Below are 23706 nucleotides of genomic sequence, written 5' to 3'. Positions count from 1 at the left end.
TAAAGCTTGTTTCATTCTTTATAGAAAGAATGTGCATTGCCATAGATCCTGTCCATAGAGATGTATGATTTTGGTGATTACCTATCGTCGACCTTGTGGTTGCAACTGAAGCAGATTTCCAGTTAATATAAACATTAATAAAGAGCTATTGACTATTTTACATCACCTAGCGGCCAGCTATAGATATTCTGTGTCCATAGAAAATCTATCGAACGTCTGGCTTTCCAAATTTTAAGTAATAATCTTGAAATTGTCGTGTGGTGCTTGTCATCGATATCTGCATTCGTTTTTTATTGCAGAATTCTGAAGCTGTTGAAACCCCAGAATGGAAGTTATAAAATTCTAAATATTTCGTATTAATCAATTTCTGCCAAAAATAAAGATCATTTTCTCAATTGCAAATGCAAAATCTGAAACTGAGAGATGAATTCAAAGATGAAATATTTATATCTATATCAGTTTTATATCTATCGAGGTGAGTTTGAAATAAAAAAAAATACCACAGGGTCTTAAACAAATTTTTCATATTTATATATTTTACTTAAATAAAGACGTTCATAGTAATCTAACAACCAAGCTTTATGACAAACAGTAACTTTCAATTATCAACCTCCCTAATGTACGTACGCAGCGATATACCTTCGTCACCTGCATACGGGTTTTATATCTCTCTGATGATTCGACACACAAGAGCAGGTTCTACGTATGAACAATTTTTAAATCGAGGTCAGTAACTAATTGACAAACAAGTTGCTGGAAGAAGAATATCGACAGTCTCGTTTATAGTCATCATTATCAGCTCTAGCTCGATCCAAAGACCTTGTCAGCAAATACAAATTTCTATTAAGGTCAAGATCGACTAACTGAAAGCTGCTAACAGATATATCAAATTTAAGAAATCAATTCCTTTATTGAGGCTTTGTAATTTTAGCTTGTTCAAATAAGATGTTTCGGGACATAATTTGAAGGTGAAGAAGATGAATAAGAATCATATTTCAGTCTATCATTTCCAATAAAAACTTAAGAAAAGTAGTCATAAATATAGAACTTATTTCCATATCAGGTAAAGAAAATGTTTACAAATTGCCTTACATCTTTCAGAAAACGGTAGCTTGTATGTTCTTGGCCTCTTCTTTTAAATTATGTCAGATTTAATATGATTTCGTGACTACTTTTTATGATTTATAATTGAATTCTATCAAAATACCTTAATTTCTGAATAATTCTAGACCCAAAAAGTTTGGGAAAGAAAGAAAATTGAAATGGCTTATGAGGTCATAATGGATCTAGCACCAAAAAGTTAGTTTAACGTCATTTAATAGATATTGGCCTTACTTCAAATGCTGACTGACGTTTTACATACACATTGTAAGGCAATTATTTACGTACTAAAATGTCTACTAATAATTCCATTTCTTCCAATCACGACAAGGAGCACATGGTGGGTGTGCCCTTTAGCAGGGGATGCTCAATCCTCCATGGCACCTAATCACACATCTAATGTTTTGAAGGTCTGTGTTTGCTCTGCTCCTGTATTAGGTATTGTTAGATACTTAAGCTTGAATACTGTTCGTTATCTCTATATATTGTAATGATCATCAATGCATTTGGAACTATTTATTTAAATGGTTTTGTAATAATACATGCGTTTTATTCCTATTTATGCTTAATAACATATGAGCACATAAGAGAATGCATATTTAATCATTCTTTGTATATAAGAGAATGGTAGTAGCTTACCTTACTAAAATATAAATAATTGATAATATTTTTCAGGTAATTTTCACCTTTCTAGACATTGAATCAGAATTATGAAAACGCGAGGGAGTAAAAAGAACCAGGGTTTGATTTTATTTCAAAATATAACAAAAGAAAACCATATTTCATTACACAAGGTACGAATCATTCCAATTTCCTAGGTTGATTTATTCTTACAAACAATCTTTCAAATATGGACAAAACAATATTGTTCAAATATTATATTTTTCGTATTACTGAAAGTGTAATAGGAATAAGTATTGAAAACAGCCACCATAAAAGAAGAAAAATGCCTCATAAAATAAATTATGTGGATTCTGGTGATAAAAATTGACAGACCATTACATACCTCCCACATTAAATGTCATTAAGAAGAAAACACACATTTTCTTATACAATTCTGCTCTGAATTTCTTTTCAAAAATCAAAAACGCGTTACCAATCGTTATACAGTTTTGGGTTTGACTTGAGGAAATTTGCAATTTTTTTTTTATTCCCTGAGAGAGGAAACTATTTCCAGAGGCAGTGAAGATTATGTCCTTTTAAAAATGACTGTGAAAATTATTCAACTATGATGGTACCGATACGACAAATTCATGGCCTAGCTCATAGACTGTGAGGGGATGATTGTATTACTGCATTAACAAAGCTGGAATTTGATTTATTCAACTTAATCTAGTTACTTTTGAGTACGCACTCCTAACAAACAAAACGAAACTAATAAATAATCGTGTAAAAGCACAGTAATGTGTTAAATAATGATATCTTTAAACATGCAGTAAGTTATTCGTTCTTGAGTATCTCTATAATTTACGTAAAGCACTTCCGGCTCACAAATTCATTCCTCCGTGAAACCCATGCCTCAACATGGACAACAACAAGGAAGTTATTTTCTTCTTCTTTTAAAGGAAAGATATGATTATACACAAATAAAAACTCGTATCTTTGTAAGAGAAAGGGAAAACTGTAAGTAAATTTACCTCCTTATAACAAGAGAATTAAAAGGATAGCAATTGATGGATTGATTCAGCTTTCTTTTGTCATATTTCTTCGACTAAATACAGATCTATTGCATAATATGAATGGTTTTTTCTTAAATGAGCATGTTTGTACGTACATTGCCCAATGTTGATTTGTAAGACTATCCCAAAATTACCGTTCATATAATCATACAATGTAGTGCATCACTTTCAAACGTTGCATACATTGAAATTGAAATCAATCTATCTATACAGATTTCTGTGTTAATAGTTTCAAGAAACTCAAAGCTTGAATGATACACTTAAGCAAATCTATTTTAGGGATGTAATAATAATTTCATGAATAAACAAATTATATGGACAAAGAGTCAAAAAGGTTAGCCATGAGTTCAAAAGTTTAGCCTTGTTCTAAATTCAGTCATAGTTTGTTATAGTTCTTGGTGGTTACTGTAATTGGGATTGTAACCGTAAGGAAATTTTTTAAAATATTTTTTGAAGATGTGAAAGTTTAAACTGAGCATGTATTATCTCCTTTGTTATAAACTTCGTTATTCCACTGTCAATCATGTTATGGCATCTGCGTTCTCCCTACTGTCTAATCTTTTTCAATCGACATGCATACTTGATGTTCTTTTAAATACCTACAATTATACCTGTAAGACAAGTGACAAAAGCATTAACAGAAAATTTTATAAATGTGTTTATATGTTTGCATTAGAGACATGGATAGAATTTTTATATATAATATGGGTTATAAAGGAAGCAATTTCTTCTAGGCTTGCTCACTAACTAAGACATCGAACCATATTTTTATGCAGTTATTCATAAATTTTAAAAAAAACAAACCATTGTAATGCCCAATGCGTGATTTATGTTTTGATTTATTAACCAAGGGTCACAGGATTGAAGTCTGTTCATGTTTTAAATCGAGATATTAACATTTGCAAATGTTTTCATTTATATAACACCACTGAAATCAATGCGTATCTATAACTGTATAAATACAGCTACGGGGTCAAGGGGTCATAAATGTGCGTATGGATAAACGTTTGACGTAATTTCTCTGTGACTTCATAAAAGGTCGACGCGCGATTTGTGGATTATTTACATGCCGTTGGGTTTAAAAAATAACACATTTCACACGTTAAAAGTCACAATCAGGCAAATATAAAGTATGAATAAGTCACAAATGTAAATATAAGTAATAAGTTATCCTTTTAAAACATCTATCGGGCTATAAATACGGGTTTGTACGAGATTAAATTTATCATAAAGCCCTTCGGGCTTTATACAATTTAATCTTGTGACCAAGCCGTATTTATTCATGTATCCCGATAGATGTTTAAAAATGATACCTTAATTCTAAATTAAATACATGAAATAGTTAAAACATTTTCTTACAAATCAGGCTTCAGTCAAATGGTAAATTTTTAATTATGTTGTTTGAATTATCTGTTTCAGGTTACCGATTTGCAGATACCATGCGTGATTTATTCGTTTTTTCGCATGGATTGCTTTTCTGTACAAAAGAGGTGACATTTAATATATTAATTTATTCATATTTTTCACATCTGATCGCTTTTTTTTCGAACATAAACGGAGTCAAATTACATGCATGTACTTAAACGTTTTGATTATCAAATTTTAGTTACATTACACTTTTCTACAAAATATATTTATTCAATTGTTTAGAGATTTGGATGAGTTGTCATTTGAAGTTAAAAAATAATTTCAATCAACAAGGAATCTATGTTGATAGTGTTTCATCATTAAACATACAAGATTTGTGATGATTTCAGCAAAAAAAAAAAAAATTAAAAAAATTAAAAAATAAAGTAACAAAGCTGTTTACAATATTTAGTATGCTTTTTATTCATTAATCGAAATATTGTTCATGCAGAAAATGTGATGTGTGAAGCCAAAGGGTACACATGGTTTGATGCGCAGGAAATATGTAGCAGGAACAACAGTGTACTTACTAGAAAAGCTGTGCATAATTCATCAGATTATTTCTGGATTGGAAATTATCGACGGAAGTCGACCTGGATAAAAATATCAGGTATGCTTTAAAAAAGATATGTTTTTTGTATGTACTGTACCTGTATATACACACACACACACACACACACAGAGAGAGAGAGAGAGAGAGAGAGAGAGAGAGAGAGACTTTTGCCTTTCCAACAAAACTTTTATTCTAGCAAGCTATCATAAGTGCTTATTTTACCAGTGAAGAATAAGCCGTCGAGTTCCCGATACCTTAGTGGTTTCAATGCAATTTGAACCCAAATTAAAAATATCTATTCAAGACGTTAGCCAGGGAGTAGTTGAAATAATTGCTTTTCAGTAAGTTAGTGGTATTTCCAAAGGATAAAAAGAAATTAGAGATGATTATAATAGCAAAATCCATTTTTGCTCTTTGAGACAGGAAATAAGTGTCAGATCAAACAGTAAAATAAGAGGGTTTACAATGGCATTATGTAATAGAGAATCTGTGAAAGTATCATTAATTTTTATTCACTGGTACATGAATTGGAGGAGCTGCAGACAAGAAATGAGCTCCCCTCAGTATTATGTTTACACTTTTGAATTTATTACTTATCAGCCCAAATATTGATATTTATTCGGAACTAATCGAAATTCGGAACTTGCCAAACGACAGTATGATAGGATATGGTTAAAATCAATGATTAACTATTGACGCAGGATTTACGATAGGATAGGTTTTGACGCAGGATTTACGATAGGATAGGTTTTTACTTCATTTAGGAATGCAACACTGTACTAAATGCAATAAAAGTTGTCAGGTTGTATAGATTTGAGGAAATATTTTTTTTATTTAATTTAAGGATGTTATCCAGGAAGGGTACTTCAGACATTTTCAATGAGTTATGATATGAAACAACTACCCTTCGCAGGATTTTGTCAAGAAATATGCTTGTCTTTCAAAAAGACCGTTTTTGCAATAAAGGTAACTTTGTTTCGAAGCATTACAAATGTTTGATAATGCTTTGTTTTTCATTATCATACATTTGGTTAGTACATGTATGTATCATTTGGTTAACAATTTTCTTGTTGATATATATTTGAAAATAATGACCCGTGTTGTTCAATTTTTTAAAACAGCTATAATTTCTTCTTCCCTTTTACTTTTTTCTTTATCTTAACCATGCTGCAGGGCTATAAATTTCAGTTCTTAGCTATTTATATCTACCTAGAAAGCAGTACTCGATTAATATTTTATATGACTATTTATATCGAAGGATATGACTCCGGGGCCATAAAACTGAGACGAGCTCTATTTTGATCTAAGTCTCACTTTTTCAAAAGAGTTTTATAATTGATCAAAAGTTTTATAGCCCCAGAGCCTGGATTAAACTTTCTTCCAATGATGTAAAGATCCAAATTTTCAAATACAAGGGTTACGTTATTTATAGATGTAGATCACTACTAAGTCAGAAACGTACTGACATTCCCATTTTTTACTGACAAACTTAGAAAATTACTGACAATGTGCTGTCGTTACTGTAAAACTTAGACAATTACTGACCTTTTTACTGCCGGTACTGATAAACTTGGAAAAGTGCTGACAAATTTAGTCGGTGCTGAAAAACTTAGACAATTACTGACCCGTTTACTGTCCTTGCTGAAAAACTTAGACAAGTGCTGACATTTACTGATAATTACTGTCCCTATTGTTCTCGCTCTCGGGGAGGCTGCAGTGGTGTGAAAATGACCGTGTCTTATACATTGCATTTAAAAACAGTCTAATTTTAATTTTTGATGAAAAAAAAATTCCAGTAATGTATTATTTTTTTTAATCTAAATATTATTGATATCTGTAAAATAATTCAGAATATGATTTGAAATTAACTATGTGTAAATCAAGTTTAAATTTATGTGTTGAATATATCTATTCCTGTTCAATTAAAGAATTAAAATTAATTAATCATCAAATTAGTTTTCATCTATTTATTTCTTTGCAGACAGAATGATATCTGACTTTAATGTAGAGTCCCCCCCCCCCCTGTTTTCACGATCGGAAAGTTGTATTAATTTTCTTTTCACAAACAGGACAGATGTCTCTTGTTAAAAAAGGAATTCTTCTAAATATTGAATAATTACTGATAGGTAATTCAGTTTCTTAATGTTCTGGGACATCTGTACAAGTCATAAAATTATATACCCCTGTTTAGGATTTCCGGTTTCATTTGCTCATACGGGAGTTGCCCTATTGAACAGTACAGTGTTTCATATATAAACTTGTACTGTGCCTTGTTAATTTTGTCACTTAAAACATTATATCTAAATGAATGGTTGGTTGGTTGCTTACGCAGGGTTTATAAGTACCCAATGTCTGTAAGTCCGAGACTAATAAATATTTATCAGACTAGTAATAAAAATTCATGTGCTAGCACGATTTCCCCCAATATTTTTCTTCTCTCTCTCTCTCTCCCTCTCTCTCTCAAAGATACAAACAGTTTACTTGACAAGTGCTCCGTTTATTCACATTGCCGGGGGGGGGGGTTAGATCGGTGTGTTCCCATTTCGCCTGAACTGTGAAATTCAGGTAAGAAAAAGTTTAAAAGTACTAAGGCAAAATGGGAATTTTAGTATTTGTAAAAATTATCACTGGGTTGATATAAAAATTTAAATGATATTTTTTTTAGATTGAATTTAACAGTTAACAGATTAATGGGAATTGATGAATACAGTTAATGAAATAATACATGGAATTCCAAAAAACTTTATGCTAAATATATTAAATCTCCATCACTTTAATTCACCTGTTCACCTGAGAGCTTATTAAGGCGAAATGGGAATGCTGAGTTTTACAGTTAAGGCGAGATGGGAACAAACCACTAGATCACGATTTAGTTTTTAAACTTAATCTTTAAGTATTTTTTAATCGTAATTCAGTTTAAACAAAAAATATTACATGTTTCATACCTTCCATTTTCCCCCTGTAGCTTTCGGTGAATTGGAATTAATTTAATTTTATGTGCCGAAATTAAATTTCATCTCATTAAAGTAGGTACAGGCGTAGGGGGTGTTATGATTTTAACATAATAATAAGGCAGAAGGCGGACTTGTCTAATAAAATATTTTACGAAGTAGTGAAAATTGGAAGTCATTAGTCCGTCGAACCAGTGCTCACAAATATTTATTTCGAACCCTCTAGCATACATGTATACCCCCCCCCCCTACACACACGTTACATGGAAAAAAATATCTAGTATACTTGAAAAGGATTTATAAAAATGTGTAAGTATTTTGAATGATGCAAATTTATTTGTCAGTTTGATCAATTTATACCCGTAATCATTATTTATTTGATTCAGGTTTCATTAAGATCTTTTTCATAAGATTAAGATTATTCGCTAACTGTAGGTGCCCACTATCTTCCCTGTCGAGTTGCCGTTCATCTCTCCCCCCCCCCCTCTCTCTCTCTCTCTCCAAAAAATCAATATCGACCCAGGCAAAGTTTAAAATATAGTTAAACTCCGGCTTATTTTTTTTACTGTCATGATCTTGCTGCATATAAATTGTTTTTGATTTTTTAATTATTCTTAATTACTGATAAAAAGTTAAGAAAATATACTATGAACTATTTTTTATTTGATCTGATAATCAAACAAATTCCTCACTTCACTGTCCCACACCCACACTAGCACGACTTAACAAAAAATATTAGGAACCAGTAATTTTTACAAAACTTTGGATGTAATGTACCCCTTCTCATATATTTATTTTTGCTTAAATCTTTAAAAAGTTTGTGCCTTTTCCCGGTTGGTTTTCACATCATTCTTCTTTTTCATTAATCTTTGATTTTATCTTACGTCGGTACATTTAAAAAAATAATTTATTTAATCTAAGAAGAGGTTGAAGGATTGTAGATGGCATATAATTTATATTACGTATGTGTTGGGGTTGAATTTCTCAAATTTAAGCTGTGTTGAAGAAGAGTCTACCTGTCGTCGTAATGTTGCGTAACTTACTTCCAGTGAAATCTGGCGAGTGCTCTTCTGTATATAATGCTGCAGTGACACCTATTGTCTTCTTTACCCGCTACCGTACACACTCGGATCGCCTCAGGCGATTTCTTCTACACACAGGTGCATCACAGAGTTTCCGATTGTATGACGAAAGATTATGTAATTCGGCTAGATACTAGCTAAACGACTTGAATAATTTTGGACGAATAAAAAGTAAAGTGTTACTGTAAAATCATGATACTGGTTTCCATTCCGAACCAAGCTATGAAACATCGATTTATTAAGTTAATTAAATTTATTAATTTAAAATCCCCATTTAAATTCGAAAAGAAACTAGATCCATGTGAACTGTATTTGAAAAGAACATTGATATTAATTTCTAACAAAGTTTTGTTTCAGGAGTGTGCATAGACAAATGATGATAATATAAAATCTCATAGTTTTACATGTATTTGAATTAAAATGAAACTTTCAGGTAGGGATCCAGAAAATCCAGATTCGAAAATCTGCTAAAAGATGTTCATTGTTTCAAAGGAATAATGCGGACAGTAAGAAAACCAATGAATGTCAAAAGATCAATGATCAATGCAGGCCCGTAACCCCCCACCCCCCCCCCCCCCCCCGCCCGATAAATAAAATAAAAAGTCATTTTTTTTAAATTTAAATCTCCCGTCTGTCTTTTAACATGTTTAATTCTTGTTTCTTTTTGCAAATGCTTGGATTCGGGTATGTTTGACTGCACAAAAACAAATTTGGGCGGCCTCCACAAAATTTAAAAAAATTACATAATTTGAAAACTTTAACAAACACCTTTCCTCAAAAGGGGGCACCCACGGCCTCACAGCGCGCTTTGAGTTTATTAAAATTATTCAAACTAATTTGAATAAATTAAATTAAAATTGAATAAAACACATGTAACCTAACAGTTTAATTCTTTAGATTAATATTAAACAAAGTCAGGGAGTTAATGTTAATTAAGAAAATATTATAAAATGCACGTCATATAATAACAATGTTTTATTATAAAAAGGATAAGACCTCTGTAAAATTTTACATTTCGCTACTAAACAAAGATTTTTATTTTTTATTTTAATTGCTTTTCTTTTTGAAAGTTTTGAAATTTTATCCCTTCTCTTGAAAATACTTTTTTACTAATAAATTTATTATCTATAAATCGATCAAAGAAGCTTTTTTTTCAAAGATATCAACTTGACATAGTTAAAAATTATATGAAAAAACAAATAAATGAAATAATAATCTATGTTAAAAAAATCAATTTCACACCCCTGAAGCCTCCCCGAGAGCGAGAACAATAGGGACAGTAATTATCAGTAAATGTCAGCACTTGTCTAAGTTTTTCAGCAGGGGCAGTAAACGGGTCAGTAATTGTCTAAGTTTTTCAGCACCGACTAAGATTGTCAGCACTTTTCTAAGTTTATCAGTACCGGCAGTAAAAAGGTCAGTAATTGTCTAAGTTTTACAGTAACGACAGCACATTGTCAGTAATTTTCTAAGTTTGTCAGTAAAAAATTGGAATGTCAGTACGTTTTTGACTTAGTAGTGGATGTAAGTGGAATTTATTTCAATACATACAAGCTTGTCCCCTTTTGGTTTTGTTGAAATGTTATGAAAGCCAGGCTCCCTAATGGGGAGCTTTAAGAGGTTGGATGCATGTTCAAACTTAAAGAAAAGATTAAGCAGTGATGATTGCTGATCGATATTTGCAGCGAAAGTCGAATACACGCTGATAAAGTTGTTTTTTTTACCATTTTATATTAACATGTAGAGGTACATTTTTGAACATATACCTTTTACTCATATCTTAAATAATTTTCTACTATATTTTTTAGAGGTTCATCAAATTTTAAACATAATCAAAACGAATTTAATTATTGTTATTTTTACCTTCATGCAATTGGAATATTTATCTAGGGATCAGAATGCAAATGTTTACAAAATCCTTTTAACTTGAATGAAGAACTGCCATCAGATACTTGTAATGTTTCGTGTAATATCGGAGCTGATGCCCATTATTTTGACGAATGTGGTGGACAAAGGGCTTATTCAGTATTTCAGTCAGGTAACAGAAATCTTTTAATGCATGCATATTACACATTATTTATTTTTAATAAGTTTAAGTTATAAATTTTCTATGATAAATAAACTTTCAGATTTTTTGACAGTATAAAAACTGCTTCTTTTATCAAACAACTTGTAAATTGGCTACCTTTGTCATTGATCATTTAAAAATTATTTTTTTTTTTACAAAATATTCAAAGGCTTCACAGTGACATCGAAGTTGATATTTACATGAAGAATGTTCTTAAGTTACTGATTGACAATATTTATGTATTTTTGAAGATCAAGTCTTCCAAAAATATATCGGAATTTTCATGTGAATCTTTTGCATTTTTAACAGCGATTATATTTGTGCTTTCATACATGTATGAAGCTTTGTTCATAAACCTAAAACTTTTAAATGAAAAAGAAAAAGCACCTGCATTAGTCTTCAACTCGACATTCAGATATGTCCATACTTGCATAAATATGTCCACTCCATATATCTTCGCAAACGTGAAATAAAGATACAACATGGTCTGTCTCCTCTGCTCCATATTTGTATTTTTAAGTACACTGAGACGTTAATGGTAATTTAACAAAAAAACTGTATGATACATGTAAACGTGACGATTTCCATTCTATTAATTAAAATATTTCCTCCATGTACCTTTATGACCTCAATATAAAATGTATTTCTCCAACTTGATTCCATTTTTTAAACGGGTAAAGATATTTACAAATAAGTTGACGAAACAAAGACATCAACATTTCAGTTTGAAGTCAACATTTTTAAAGTCCTGTGATCGATACAATGACCGTGAGAGAAAGTACAATCAGTAAGTCCAATGTTGACTACATTCTTCATACTAAATGATAGGGCATTGTTTTCAAAATGCATTGTCAGAATTTTTCCGATCATGACAAACAGCACACGTCGGTAAGGGATGCTTACTTTCTATGACTTCTGACCCCACATCTAATGCTTATCCCTATTTGCTCTGTTTCCTGTTCATATTGTTTCAGAAATGGACTATTGAGATTAAATCATTTTCCTTATCACAAAATTTCACCCTCTCCAACATTTAAGATTTTTATAATATTATTAATAAAATTATGAAGGAACATATGAATTTAATTGATGAGATCAATTGTTAAATAGTCAATTTTTTTATCAAAACGAAAGAATCATTTACAGATATATAATATGTCATTCATCACTGAACAGCTTATAGAAATCTTATATAATAAATTATTTTTTTTTAGTTATGGAAAACAATCAATATTCAAAAAGTGAATCATTTTGTATTGGTATCCACTGCACAGAATTCCCGGAATTTTACTTTGAAAAAGACTGTAATCGAAGATATCCACCATTATGCCAAAGTTGTGGTATGTTGTTTCATTTTAGCTGAATTAATTTTTGATATAATGTGAATTCTAGCAAATAGAATTTTTCATTGAAATAATATAAACACTGTCTCACATTTTATTTATTTACAAATTATTCACTATCTTTATTAAAACACTTTACAAGACTAGTTTAATATGTTTCTTTAGTTGAATTATTTTGTACATGTAAAATAAATGATTGACTGATTGTATACTGTTTAACGTCCCTCTCCAAAATATTTCACTGATATGGAGACGTCACCATTGCCGGTGAAGGGCTGCAAAATTAGGCCTATGCTCGGCACTCAGGGCCTTTGAGCAGGGAGGGATCTTTATCGTGCCACACCTGCTGCGACACGGGGCCTCGGTTTATACGGTCACATTTGAAGGACCGCCCCATTTAGTCGCCTTTTACGACAAGCAAGGGGGTACTGAGGATCTATTCTAACCCGGATCCCCACGGGGTAAAAATAAATGAAACAGATTTAAACACAATTATGCATTGTAATAATCTACCTTTTGTTTTTATCCCTTTTATGTTTTTCTAATGAATTGAATGATGAATAAGTACCTTCATCGCTTGGTATATATACACACATAAAACCCAACCTTAAATAATATAATGCTGTCTAGTATATATATAACGAAAAAAATGTCAACATGTTCACTTTAATTTTATTTAAGATATTCCAGAAAAACGTCAGTTTGAACCCTGGTCAGATGCAATGAAATACTGTAAATCTGGAAATTCGTCTTCATACTTATTTTCCAATGTATTCTTGAACGATATCAACAGAACCTGTATCTTAATCAATAGTGTATTTACTGAACCATCATGGCTTGGAGTGGCTGCTGAATTATACAGTGGGATAGATCGTGGTATGATAGTATATGTACTGTATACAAGGTTATTTTCGCCCTGTCTAATTTTCGCCCTTTCACACTTGCAAACAATTTTCCCCGTTTTAAATTCGCCCAGTCATGCATAGTTTTGATTGATTGATTGTATATTGTTTAACGTCCCTCTTGAGAATTTTTCACTCATATGGAGACGTCACCGATGCCGGTGAAGGGCTTCAAATTTACACCTATACTCGGCACTCAGGGCCATTGAGCAGTGAGGGTTCTTTATCGTGCCAACGCCTACCGTGACACGGGACCTACGTTTTTTAGGTCATATCCGAAAGACCCGTGACTTTCACTTCTAGTGCCGAGCGCTTGGCGAAGGAACAGTCACTACCTTTGTTTACGTCTTAGGTATGACGCGGCGCCGCGATCGAGAATCGAACCCGGGCCTCCAGATCACGAAGCGAACGCTCTACCACTAGGCTACCGTGACCGGTAGTCATAGTTTTCTTTAAGAAAATACGAGGGTTTTTCGATATGTATTGTGTATTGTACGATATCTCAAAAGCATTCGATTCAAATAGTCAAATTGACATTACATCTCTTCAAAGTATTCTCCATGATTTAAAATACACAATTTTAATCTCTGAATCCATTTCTGAAATGCGTCACGGTACGCTGATTTAGGTATACCTCTGAGGCACTGAATGACGGCTGAGCCTAGGGCCTGTCGGGACTTGTATCGACGACCAGATAAGAACTTTTTAAGTTTTGGAAAAAGGAAAAAGTCGCATGGTGCTTGATCCGGAGAGTATGGTGGGTGTGGCAAGACGGTAACCTTCTCAGACTTCAAAAATTGATTCACAAGCTCAGATGTATGTGATGGAGCATTATCATGAAGAAGGCGATCATGCCTAAATCCAAACACAGGACGTCGTTTCTGAAAATATTTCTTGAGCTTTTTCAGTACAACATCTCGGTAATACCGACCTGTAACACTTTTGCCCTTCGGCACCGGAATTTGTACGGCTAAACCATCACAAGAGAAGAATACGCAATAAAGGACCTTTTAGTGCTCCTTGTCCTTTGGAAACTACAGGCCTTCTACCGTGTTTGGTTAGCCATAATTTGTTTCCAACTTTTCTTACTGGTTCGAAATAGTAAACCCATGTTTCGTCACCAGTAACTTTTGCAAATTGTCTTTGATTGAAATTTGGAAACATTTTTAGCAGTCGCTTAGCGGTTTGTATTCGTACCTTTTTTGGTCATGTGTCGTATGGGGTATCTATCTGGCAGAAATTTTTCGTACTTTTAAAATACGCTTCAAAATGAAATGCACCCGCGATAGCGATATGCCAACAGCTTTGGCAATATCACGAATCGTGCACCTGCCATCACTTTCAATTATTTCCTTGACTTTTGAGACATTTGTCTTGCCTGACACAGTCACAGGTCGACCCGATTTTGCTGCATCTTTGACGGACTTTGTGCCAGTCAGAAATTTCTGTCTCCACCTACGAACTGTCTCTTAAGATACCTTATCAGACCCATAAACTTCCCCCAATTCAGTAAAAATCTGCTTTACCGAATTACCGAGTTTTGTGCAAACTTTTATAATAAGCTCTAATTTCTTCAATATTCCCAACCCTTTTCCCAACCATTTTTACAACAGTGGTCAACGACTGGCTCTATTGGAATGGCGATTATATATTTTATAGCCATGTGTAGTTGAAGTTGGTAAAGGTTAAGGTCATTCGTCATCTAAGGGTGTAATAAATCGGCTCCGAGAAAAAATCAACAAAATGTACAAACTGGACCGTATTTTCTTTTAGTGCAGGTTCCAGGAACAAATCTTTTTGATTATCATCATCATAAAAGTGAGTAACTTTGTTGACATGTAAAATTTTCGTGTTTATAACGCTGTGCAGACATTTTCCCTGTGTGACTATGACTATGAGTTGTGTTCACAAGTGGGAAACAAGAAAAATAAGTCAAAGTCGAAGAAACGCCCAAGAATTGATTTTAGTGATACTTCTTTAAGTAGAGATTCATCAGTTAATACAACAATGGCAAAAAAATCACATCAGAATCCTGATCTGCAAAGTTTAGATAAAATCCTAGATAATCTAGCAGGGGATGAAAAAGCACCTCGATTAGCTGTTGACATCATTCTAAGTAAAGAGTCGCTTCGAACATTCATATCTGAAACACTACTATCTAAAATAAATGCCCTTGAAACTTAGGTTGAAAACTTAAAATATAGAATGGACGAAATGGAACAGACGGAATTGTAATAAAATTTCGGGAATTCCAGAACCGGGGGCTGACGTGGTGGAGGACACAGACGCCACTGCACTCAAAGTTTTCAAGAATTTGGTTATAAAACCAGATAACTTTACCATCGAAATGGGTCGAGTGTGCAGAACTCACCGGGTAGGAAAACCAAAACTTGATGACAAGGGTCCCAGACGTCCACGTGACATCATTGTCAAGTTCTTGTCTTTCCATGACAAAGCCATGGTATTCTCCAGGAAAAGCAACTTGAAAACATTCAATAAAAAAGGGTCTAGCGCTCATAAAATATTTCTCAATGAAGCGCTGACGAAAAGACGCGTTGGTCTAATATACAGAACTCGACAACTCGTCAAAAACGATATTATCGAAAGTACATGGTCCCACGATGGTAGAATCGTAGTGAAGTCGAACAAGGGCAAAATTTTTGTTACCCTTCTATGAAACCGTGGACATCTACTCCAGCACCCCGTAAGTGACACCTCAGGTTGTTCTTGTTTACATTCTTAGGGAAATCCCTATAGGCTATTTATAGCACAGTTATGATTCTGCGCAAACCTGTTATATAAGTGGTTAAACTTGAAGTTAACATGTTAATGTGGATTATAGACGTTAATTTCCTAGTCAGTTGAAATGATCAATATAAATTTCAAAATCTTTTTTGTCGGTGCCGAGTGATTTATTTTATTTTTATTTTTTCTCAACTCTTCTTCTTTTGTATAGATTTATGCATTTTGTTCTTTTTGAAAATGCTTCCAGAATATGTGTTTTTGTATATATGTCTTTTCCTTGCATGCAATAGCTCGTACTTGCACGAGAGGTATGATGTGAGGAATTTTTTCCTCTGCTTATACGCTATTCATATATTTTGTTATTGTTTTTTGTGTTTCTCCAATCCGGAATCCGGAGTACACTACCAGTACCGGTTTTATAATTACATAGCTTTCATTATCTTCCGATGTTAAAGTTACATGACTGTGCAGTTTTATATAAACACTGTCATATACATATATAGATGTAATGTTTATTTGTTAGAAGTACTCCCAAACCGGTACTACTTTGTATTTTGTCTCCCCCTGTAATTTGCCCTTTTTGCTATTTTGTTCATTCTATTTTTCTCTTTTGTACAATTTTCTTAATGACTTTTTCTGTTTTTTCTATGTTACTTTGTTCATTTTTGATTGTGTTTTTTTCTATTCTTTTGTACATTCTTTTATTATTCGTTTTGTACCTTGACCTAAATGTAGGGAGAAGGCTTAAATAGGCTGCGCCTGCTACCCAATCCTATTCACAATGACACCAGTGAATAAAATATTGTTTAAAATAAAAATGTTGAAGGCTCGTGTTTATACTGTTGGCAAGGTATCGAATAGAGCTATCCAGGCGTATAAATATCTACGAAATCGTACTAGGTGTTATCGCGCTGTGGTACAATACACAATACATATCGAACAATCCTCGTATACTGTATTCTTTGAATTCGCCCCGTTTAAAATTCGCCCCAATGATAGTAGGATGAAAGGGGCGAAAATAAAAGGGGGGCGAAAATTTCCCTGTATACAGTATATCACAAAAACGTAAAAATTCACAAAACACGGTTAACCCTTCTTTTGCATAATCTTACAATAAAATCTGTATTTTTTCGAGTCCTTTTCTGGTAATGCGAAGCCTTTTCAGAAATTATTAAGGCATTAACTTTTACTCTATTTAGTCTGTAATAATTGATGGTCGTCCAGAGCTTTTGTATTTTGTTTGTATATTGTTAAACGTCATTCTAGAGAATTGTTCACTCTTATAGAGACAGTGAAGAGTTGTAAATCTTGCACTCAGCACATACGGTCATTGAGCAGCGAGGGATCTTTTTCTTTCCAGCACCTATTGAGACACGGGTCCTCGGTTTATTCTGTCTCATCCAAGGAAACATCCCTACGTATCACCGTGGGATTTGAACCCTTAAGAAAGGATCAACTCCTTACTCCGCGACTATAGAGCAGACGCTCTAAACCCTGCGCATCGCAGGCGACTGTTTACTATGGTTGAATTGTAAGAACAAAATATATAACAATAAACGAATAAACCCTCAGATACGTTTTATCGCATTGTTATTGTTTTAGCAGGACATTTGGTGTGGGCAAGGTTCTTCATAGAGCTATACAATATTTTGGGATTGCTGACTGCATCGCCTTAAAACCAGATTACTATCTTCTGTATAATTCCTTTAATTATCTCTGTATTTCGGATTGAAGCACCGGTCACGATAGCCTAGTAGCAGAGCGTTCGATTTGTGATCGGGAAGCCCGGGTTCGATTCTAGTTCGCGCCGCCGCGTCATACCTAAGACGTAAACAAAGGTAGTGACTGTTCCTTCGCCAAGCGCTCGGCACTAAAAGTGAAAGTCACGAGTTTCTCAGATATGACCTAAAAAACGTAGGTCCCGTGTCACGGTAGGCGCTGGCACGATAAAGAACCCTCACTGCTCAATGGCCCTGAGTGCCGGGTATAGGTGTAAATTTGAAGCCCTTCACCGGCATACGGTGACGTCTCCATATGAGTGAAAAATTCTCATGAAGGACGTTTAACAATATGCAATCAATCAATCATCTGATTGACGCTCTAACAAACTTGCACAAAATGAAGTAAAATTAAATCGATCAAAATATAAAAACAATTTGTATATTTTCGCTCCTACTATGAATTAATCAGGAATTTTAACGTTTACGTTGATGTTGCGTATTTTAATATCTGATTTCGTGACTCTGTCGGGTACCCTACCACTGGCCCATCAATATATCATTGATAAGAGAAAATAAAATATTTTTTTCAAATATTTATTTTATTTTTTTTTATTCTAAGTGTAAGTTAATTTAATCGTAAATTTTCACTGAAAGACGTTTGTATATATTAGATAGAAACAAGAATTAGATATACACTACGTGTCAATAATTTTGGAACAACCCTTGTACATGTTTATATTTATTTGTTATATCACTATATAAAATATCTTATCTTAAATTACTATATAAGTATGTACATAAAGGATATGGAGATAACGAACAGTATTCAATACCAAAGTTCATAAAACTAACAGAAGAGGGCAAACACGGAACTCCAAAACATTGGTGGGATCATGTGCCACGGAGGAGTGAGCATCCCCTGCCGATTGGTCACATCTGCTTGTGCTCCTTGTTATTATCGGGATATAACAAACAAATCCAAATAAATATACACTAATGAACATGTTTGAAGGGTATGGTGACGAAATGAATGCACGTACTAGATGTAATAAATGATGTAAATGAGTATATTTGAAATACTTGTTTTGTATGTTAACAATCGTCTGGCTTTGGCAACTCACGATTTCGTTTTTGAATAATCATTACAATAAACCCTTTTTTCCATAAAAAAAATAAGCAAATAATACACATTCAATGTATGCATTACATTGTACGTAATTAAAGGCAGTATATGTTGTCATAGGAAATGAAATAGAAAAAGAAGAAGAGAAATATTATCATCAGTGCATGAAATGCAAAGGTCCAAATGACTGCACTCATGAATTATGTTCTGAACAATTGACGGAAAGAGTACATTGCATGGAGGTATGTAAAACGTCCAGTTCATTATTCTGAATCAGGACACATCCTAGATACTGGAATGCAAATAGTTTTGTATTATCGATTGTATATGACAAATTGAATAGCTAATGAGAACTATTAACAAAAGATTAACTATCAACAGAAGAGAAATGTCAAAGGTCTTTTTTGGCTTAATCATATACAATACCCACCATATTTTCTCTCACCAAATTGAACATCTTGTTACATACACAGGTATAAACATTTCGAAATCCCGTCAAAGCTTCAAAACCTTAACTCCTTTATGGATAAAAAGTTAGCCAAAAAGTTATTTATAGTGGTTTGCACGTTAGGTTGAATAGACTTTCATAAAAAGTGCTCTGTTAAACTTCTTTAAATCCTGTAGCTTATTAACATACGGGGTGAAAAGATTATATGTAATTGCATTATAATCGTGAAAGGATAACATTATTTATATTATTTTTTTTAACTTTATTAAGAAATTATTTTTGAATCTTACAAAGATTGTCCAATTAACAAGATTTCAGGCATTTCGAAGAATGTTTCTTGATGTTTAATTTTGTGCTTAACCTCTTATTTGAACAAAAATGTTACTGTAAGTAAGTAGTATTTGATTGATTGATCGATTGATTGTATGTTCTTTTACGTCCCATTCGAGAATTTTTTTCACTCATGTAGAGACAGCAGTATCTGAGAATTACTGTATTTTACACTATCTCTTTTTTTTTTTGTTCTCTCTCTTTCTGTCTCGCTCTTTGAGCCTCCTAGTTACTCTTACTAACACAAATATTAAATTTACTTTTAAAGATTGATAATCCTGCAAGGCATGGCACTGAAAAGGACCTTCATTCGGCATCTCAAAATTCAGGAATTCGAAACTGTAAACCTAAAGGAGAGAACAATGCTTCTTCACCGAATGATCAAGACAAACCAAAAGGTAATTCTCTATTTGCTGCTCATTAGAAAGCTTTGTTCACTTTCAACTGATTCCATTGTTATGCCCCCGCTTGAAAAGCGGGAGGGTATGTAGTAATCGTTAATTCCGTCCGTCCGTCTGTACGTCCGCCCGTCCGTCCCTCCGTCCGTCTGTTACGCTTTGGGGTACCCATCTCTTATCCGCAACTCCTCTCATACCACTGAATGAAATTTGATGCAACTTTCACAGAATCTTTATTACATATTGCCATTGTGCACCTCCTATTTTACTTTTTGATCCGACACATATTTTGGGTTTCCCGGCTACAGGAAAACATGGACTTTTTCACCAGTTATAACCATATGGGAGGCGGGGGGTATCATTTAGTGAGCTCATCGCTCACAGTACCTCTAGTATAAAAAGATATACATATACATTTATATTTTTTTCAGAAGAGAGCAATGTTTACAAAATAGTTATCCCTGTAGTTGTCGTAGTAACGTGTCTTATTGGAGGATGTAGTGCAATTTTCCTGATATTGCGGTAAGGTTTGATAGTGGTTTTTTTGTTTATTCATACTTGTTGTCTTTGTTGGTTACAATCTAATTAAAATAAAATGTTAGATCCGCTCGCATACTCGCTTTACCAACATCTTACAACATCCCATTAAGGGTCATGTCAAAAGTCAAAATGTACCAACCAATCAAATCGTCGCCTGCAAAATCATCGTTTTATTGTTGAAGTGAATAAGTTTTAAGCTGTTCCGAATTTGACCTCTGACGTGTCTCTCTATGGGATGTTCTTAGATGTTAGTGTAGCGAGTATGCAAGCGGATCTAGCATCGAATTTTAATGAGATTGTGCTCGTCAGGGAATGTAATGTATTCAGTACCTTTATTTTTAGGAACTCTGATAAATTATATATAAATATAAGTCATTGTTTTCACCCTGTACAGTACGTTTTGCTTGTTTCTTCTTGAAAGATTTTCATTATTCGTGTTCTATAAGTTAATAAGTTAATGAAAGACTGAATATATTTTCATGAGATTTGTGAAAATGTATCTTTAAAATAAAAATGAATTACATGGAGGCTTGATAATGGAAGACAAAGTTTATTTTTCTTTTCATTTATTTTTGGGGTTGATTGTTTAAAAGATACAATTAACGTTTCAATTTTTATTATTATTTCTCTTCGTTTAGTCAGCCAGGTGTACACTTATTTAAATATTAGGTTGTTCATTTTGAAATTGTCCTTTAGTATAAACTAACAGGATTCTCATTGAACTGGGAGACAAGTTTTGCCTTAGATACACAGCTTAGGTTTATTCGAAAGAATATTTGTAATGACAATTACGAAGCCGATATTAAATGTATCATTATCATCAGTAGGTACCTATCTTCAAAAGTCTTTACCATGTTTAATTAGTATTAAATCACCATTTAATAAAAACAGTAGTTTCGAAGAATTTTTTTCAATTTTTTTTTTCTTTTAGATTTGATGAAGCTCTGGTAATTCAAATGATATTTGAGTGTGTAAAAAGAAACATCTTAAGTGTCTGCTGCATATAGGTACATGCCTATGGCCCCCTTTGTGAACCTTGCATTATAATTTTTTTTTCAGAAAATTTATGTTCTATAAAGAAATATGCCTAAATCCCATTTAATTTTGCATTAGGAAAAGAACACAGAAACAGTCAGCTAAAACAACAAAAAGCAGAAATAGTGAGGAAGGGTGTAAGAATCCAGAATCTAATAAAGATGTTACAGAAAATCACGACTACTTTACTCTTGGATCTCAGGAAAAATGCACAAAAATATCAAATGCTCGAAATATGGATTTTGAACATCAATGTAAAGACAATACTTATGATCACCTTCGAGGCAAAAATGCGGGGACTGAAGTGGCAAACAGAGAGAGCGATTATGATACAGCAAGCAAAACGGCAAAACAAGAATGTCACTCTACCAGGAATACCGAAGAAAATTATGATCATCTGAGAGAGAAGATTGTCAACAATGAAGACAATATAAACTCTGCTTATAGTCATATAGCACCTCATGCAAGTGAACAATCTGATTATGATGTAGCTTCTAGAATTAAAAATACTGAAATAAGCAGTATATACAGTCACCCGAACTCAAATCAACGACATCAAGGAGTTGGTCCACCAGCGACTCTAACTTTTAATGCTGAACACTAGCATTGGCGAAGGAACAGTTATTATTATTCTATGTTTAAGTTTTAGGTTAGACGCGGCGATGCATGTACTAAAGGGGATAATGTTTTTTCTTAGTGACAACTATGAGAATTCATTTTAGATTTTAAAGGAAACTAGCTTTTATTAATACTGGTATCTCCTAAATCTTAGTTATGTACAACATATGTAATGAATCTGACGCATTCTTTAGAAAATGAACACTAAAAGAAATTAAAATATTGTGAAAATACATTGGAATTGATAATTTCTTTCTTTGTCCTGCAAAAGGGAAAGAAAGTCACAAATGAGACGATTTTTGAGTATCAAAGTATCATCAGTAATTTTTAGTGCTTGAATGAAATTGAATTAAATGAAATTAAATTTTTGACCTCGTATCTATTATGGGGGCCGACTGGAGTTTTACTGTGTAAAAACTACAATGGAGAAACTCTTTGATTTCATATCATATGTGACCTCAATGTACATGCCAAATTAAGGAAAAATCTACCCTGTATTTTTAAGAGGTCGTCTATTTGACTATGGGATTATAAAGGAAAGTGACGTTTTTTGTTTTCTTTAAGCAAATTACACAAATACTACAGTATATGTTTGCTTGATCTATAATATATACTCAACAAAAAAATCCACTCATTGTTTTTACTCACTAAAGAAATTTTGAACAACTATCTTTTTTATCATTGGATACTGTAGACGTCTTAAATTTCACGTGTCTAAAATTTCACGGTTTGTTAGAAAGTTACCTTTCACGGTGGTTTAAATTTCACGGAGAATGGTTTGTAAATATTCAGGTACTATGACTGTGTATAGGTAGAAATGACATGAAATAATAATCACGATGGTTTAAAGTTCGCGGAAAATTCTAAAATCGTGAACATAGTGAAATTAAAAACACCGTAATGTTTTCCACTTCTACAGTACCTGTGATCTAATTGAAGTATAACATTGGCTTTTAAAACTCAAGTTTTGAATTATTTCCCTTGATTGATCATGTTTATGAAAGTGTTTTACATGATTTCTTGTAAATTGAGTGTCTATTTTTAATTATATTTTGGATTTAGAGAAGCTATAAACACTCCATTTAAATCCATATTTAAGATTTGATTGCAATATTGATGCTGCAATACAACGCCTAAACAAAGATGTACGCAACAAAGCTACAACGATGATACCAGCCGGAGCTACGCAACAGGAAGTTGCAACTGCATTTGGTGTACATCAATCAGTTTTGAAGCCGTTAGCGGTAAAACGCACGTACGTCTTCACCAGCTAGGAACACAGATGATAAAAAAGAACTGGTCGACTGTGGGTTACCACACCAGACACGACAATCAGATGCTATTTCGAAACTTGTGCAATCGATTCAGAACTACTGAAATCAGCATAAAGCATAAAGTTAACAATTTTTTTGAAAGAGACTGAGAGGAACTGGTTGACGGGTACGACCTCCGTACATTGGAAATCCACTAGTGCTGACACGTCGGGAGGGACATAAGGATTAGTTAAGATGCATGCCCCTAGAATTTGGATGCCATCCAATTATGGATTAGATTATCATATGTTAAATCTGATTTTGCGTATCTTTTTTGTTGAGTATATGATGAGTAGGCAATATTGCACATTATTTGTAAGAAACACGAAATTCCATCTTGTTTCCGGAG

At 33.2% G+C, this 23706-nt stretch overlaps 1 protein-coding gene across 5 annotated transcripts; it reads left to right on the top strand.

Moving 5' to 3' along the window:
* The first annotated feature begins 1344 nt into the window (after positions 1–1344).
* On the top strand, positions 1345–22251 carry LOC134265555 (uncharacterized). 5 transcript variants are annotated; one of them, XM_062747771.1, is made up of 11 exons: positions 1345–1539; positions 4200–4270; positions 4639–4797; positions 5585–5706; positions 10664–10811; positions 12056–12181; positions 12866–13060; positions 18796–18917; positions 19722–19851; positions 20283–20373; positions 21505–22249. In XM_062747771.1, the coding sequence occupies exons 3-11, from the start codon at positions 4647–4649 to the stop codon at positions 22028–22030; spliced, it is 1611 nt and encodes a 536-aa protein (XP_062603755.1). In that variant the 5' UTR covers positions 1345–1539; positions 4200–4270; positions 4639–4646; the 3' UTR covers positions 22031–22249. The 5 variants fall into 5 exon arrangements, with proteins under 5 accessions (XP_062603755.1, XP_062603759.1, XP_062603757.1 ...); XM_062747773.1 differs by lacking the exon at positions 1345–1539 and adding an exon at positions 2359–2724 and having other exon boundaries at positions 12056–12178; positions 21505–22250; XM_062747774.1 differs by lacking the exon at positions 1345–1539 and adding an exon at positions 2360–2724 and having other exon boundaries at positions 20286–20373; positions 21505–22250.
* The last annotated feature ends 1455 nt before the right edge of the window (positions 22252–23706 follow it).

This window comes from Saccostrea cucullata, unplaced genomic scaffold (assembly GCF_032062105.1).
Source record: "Saccostrea cucullata isolate Sc308-1 unplaced genomic scaffold, CSIRO_AGI_Scuc_v1 ctg2109, whole genome shotgun sequence".
Taxonomy (NCBI): Eukaryota; Metazoa; Mollusca; class Bivalvia; order Ostreida; family Ostreidae; genus Saccostrea; species Saccostrea cuccullata.
Note: the sequence above shows the minus strand (reverse complement) of the source record. Positions and strands in the feature narration are given on the sequence as shown.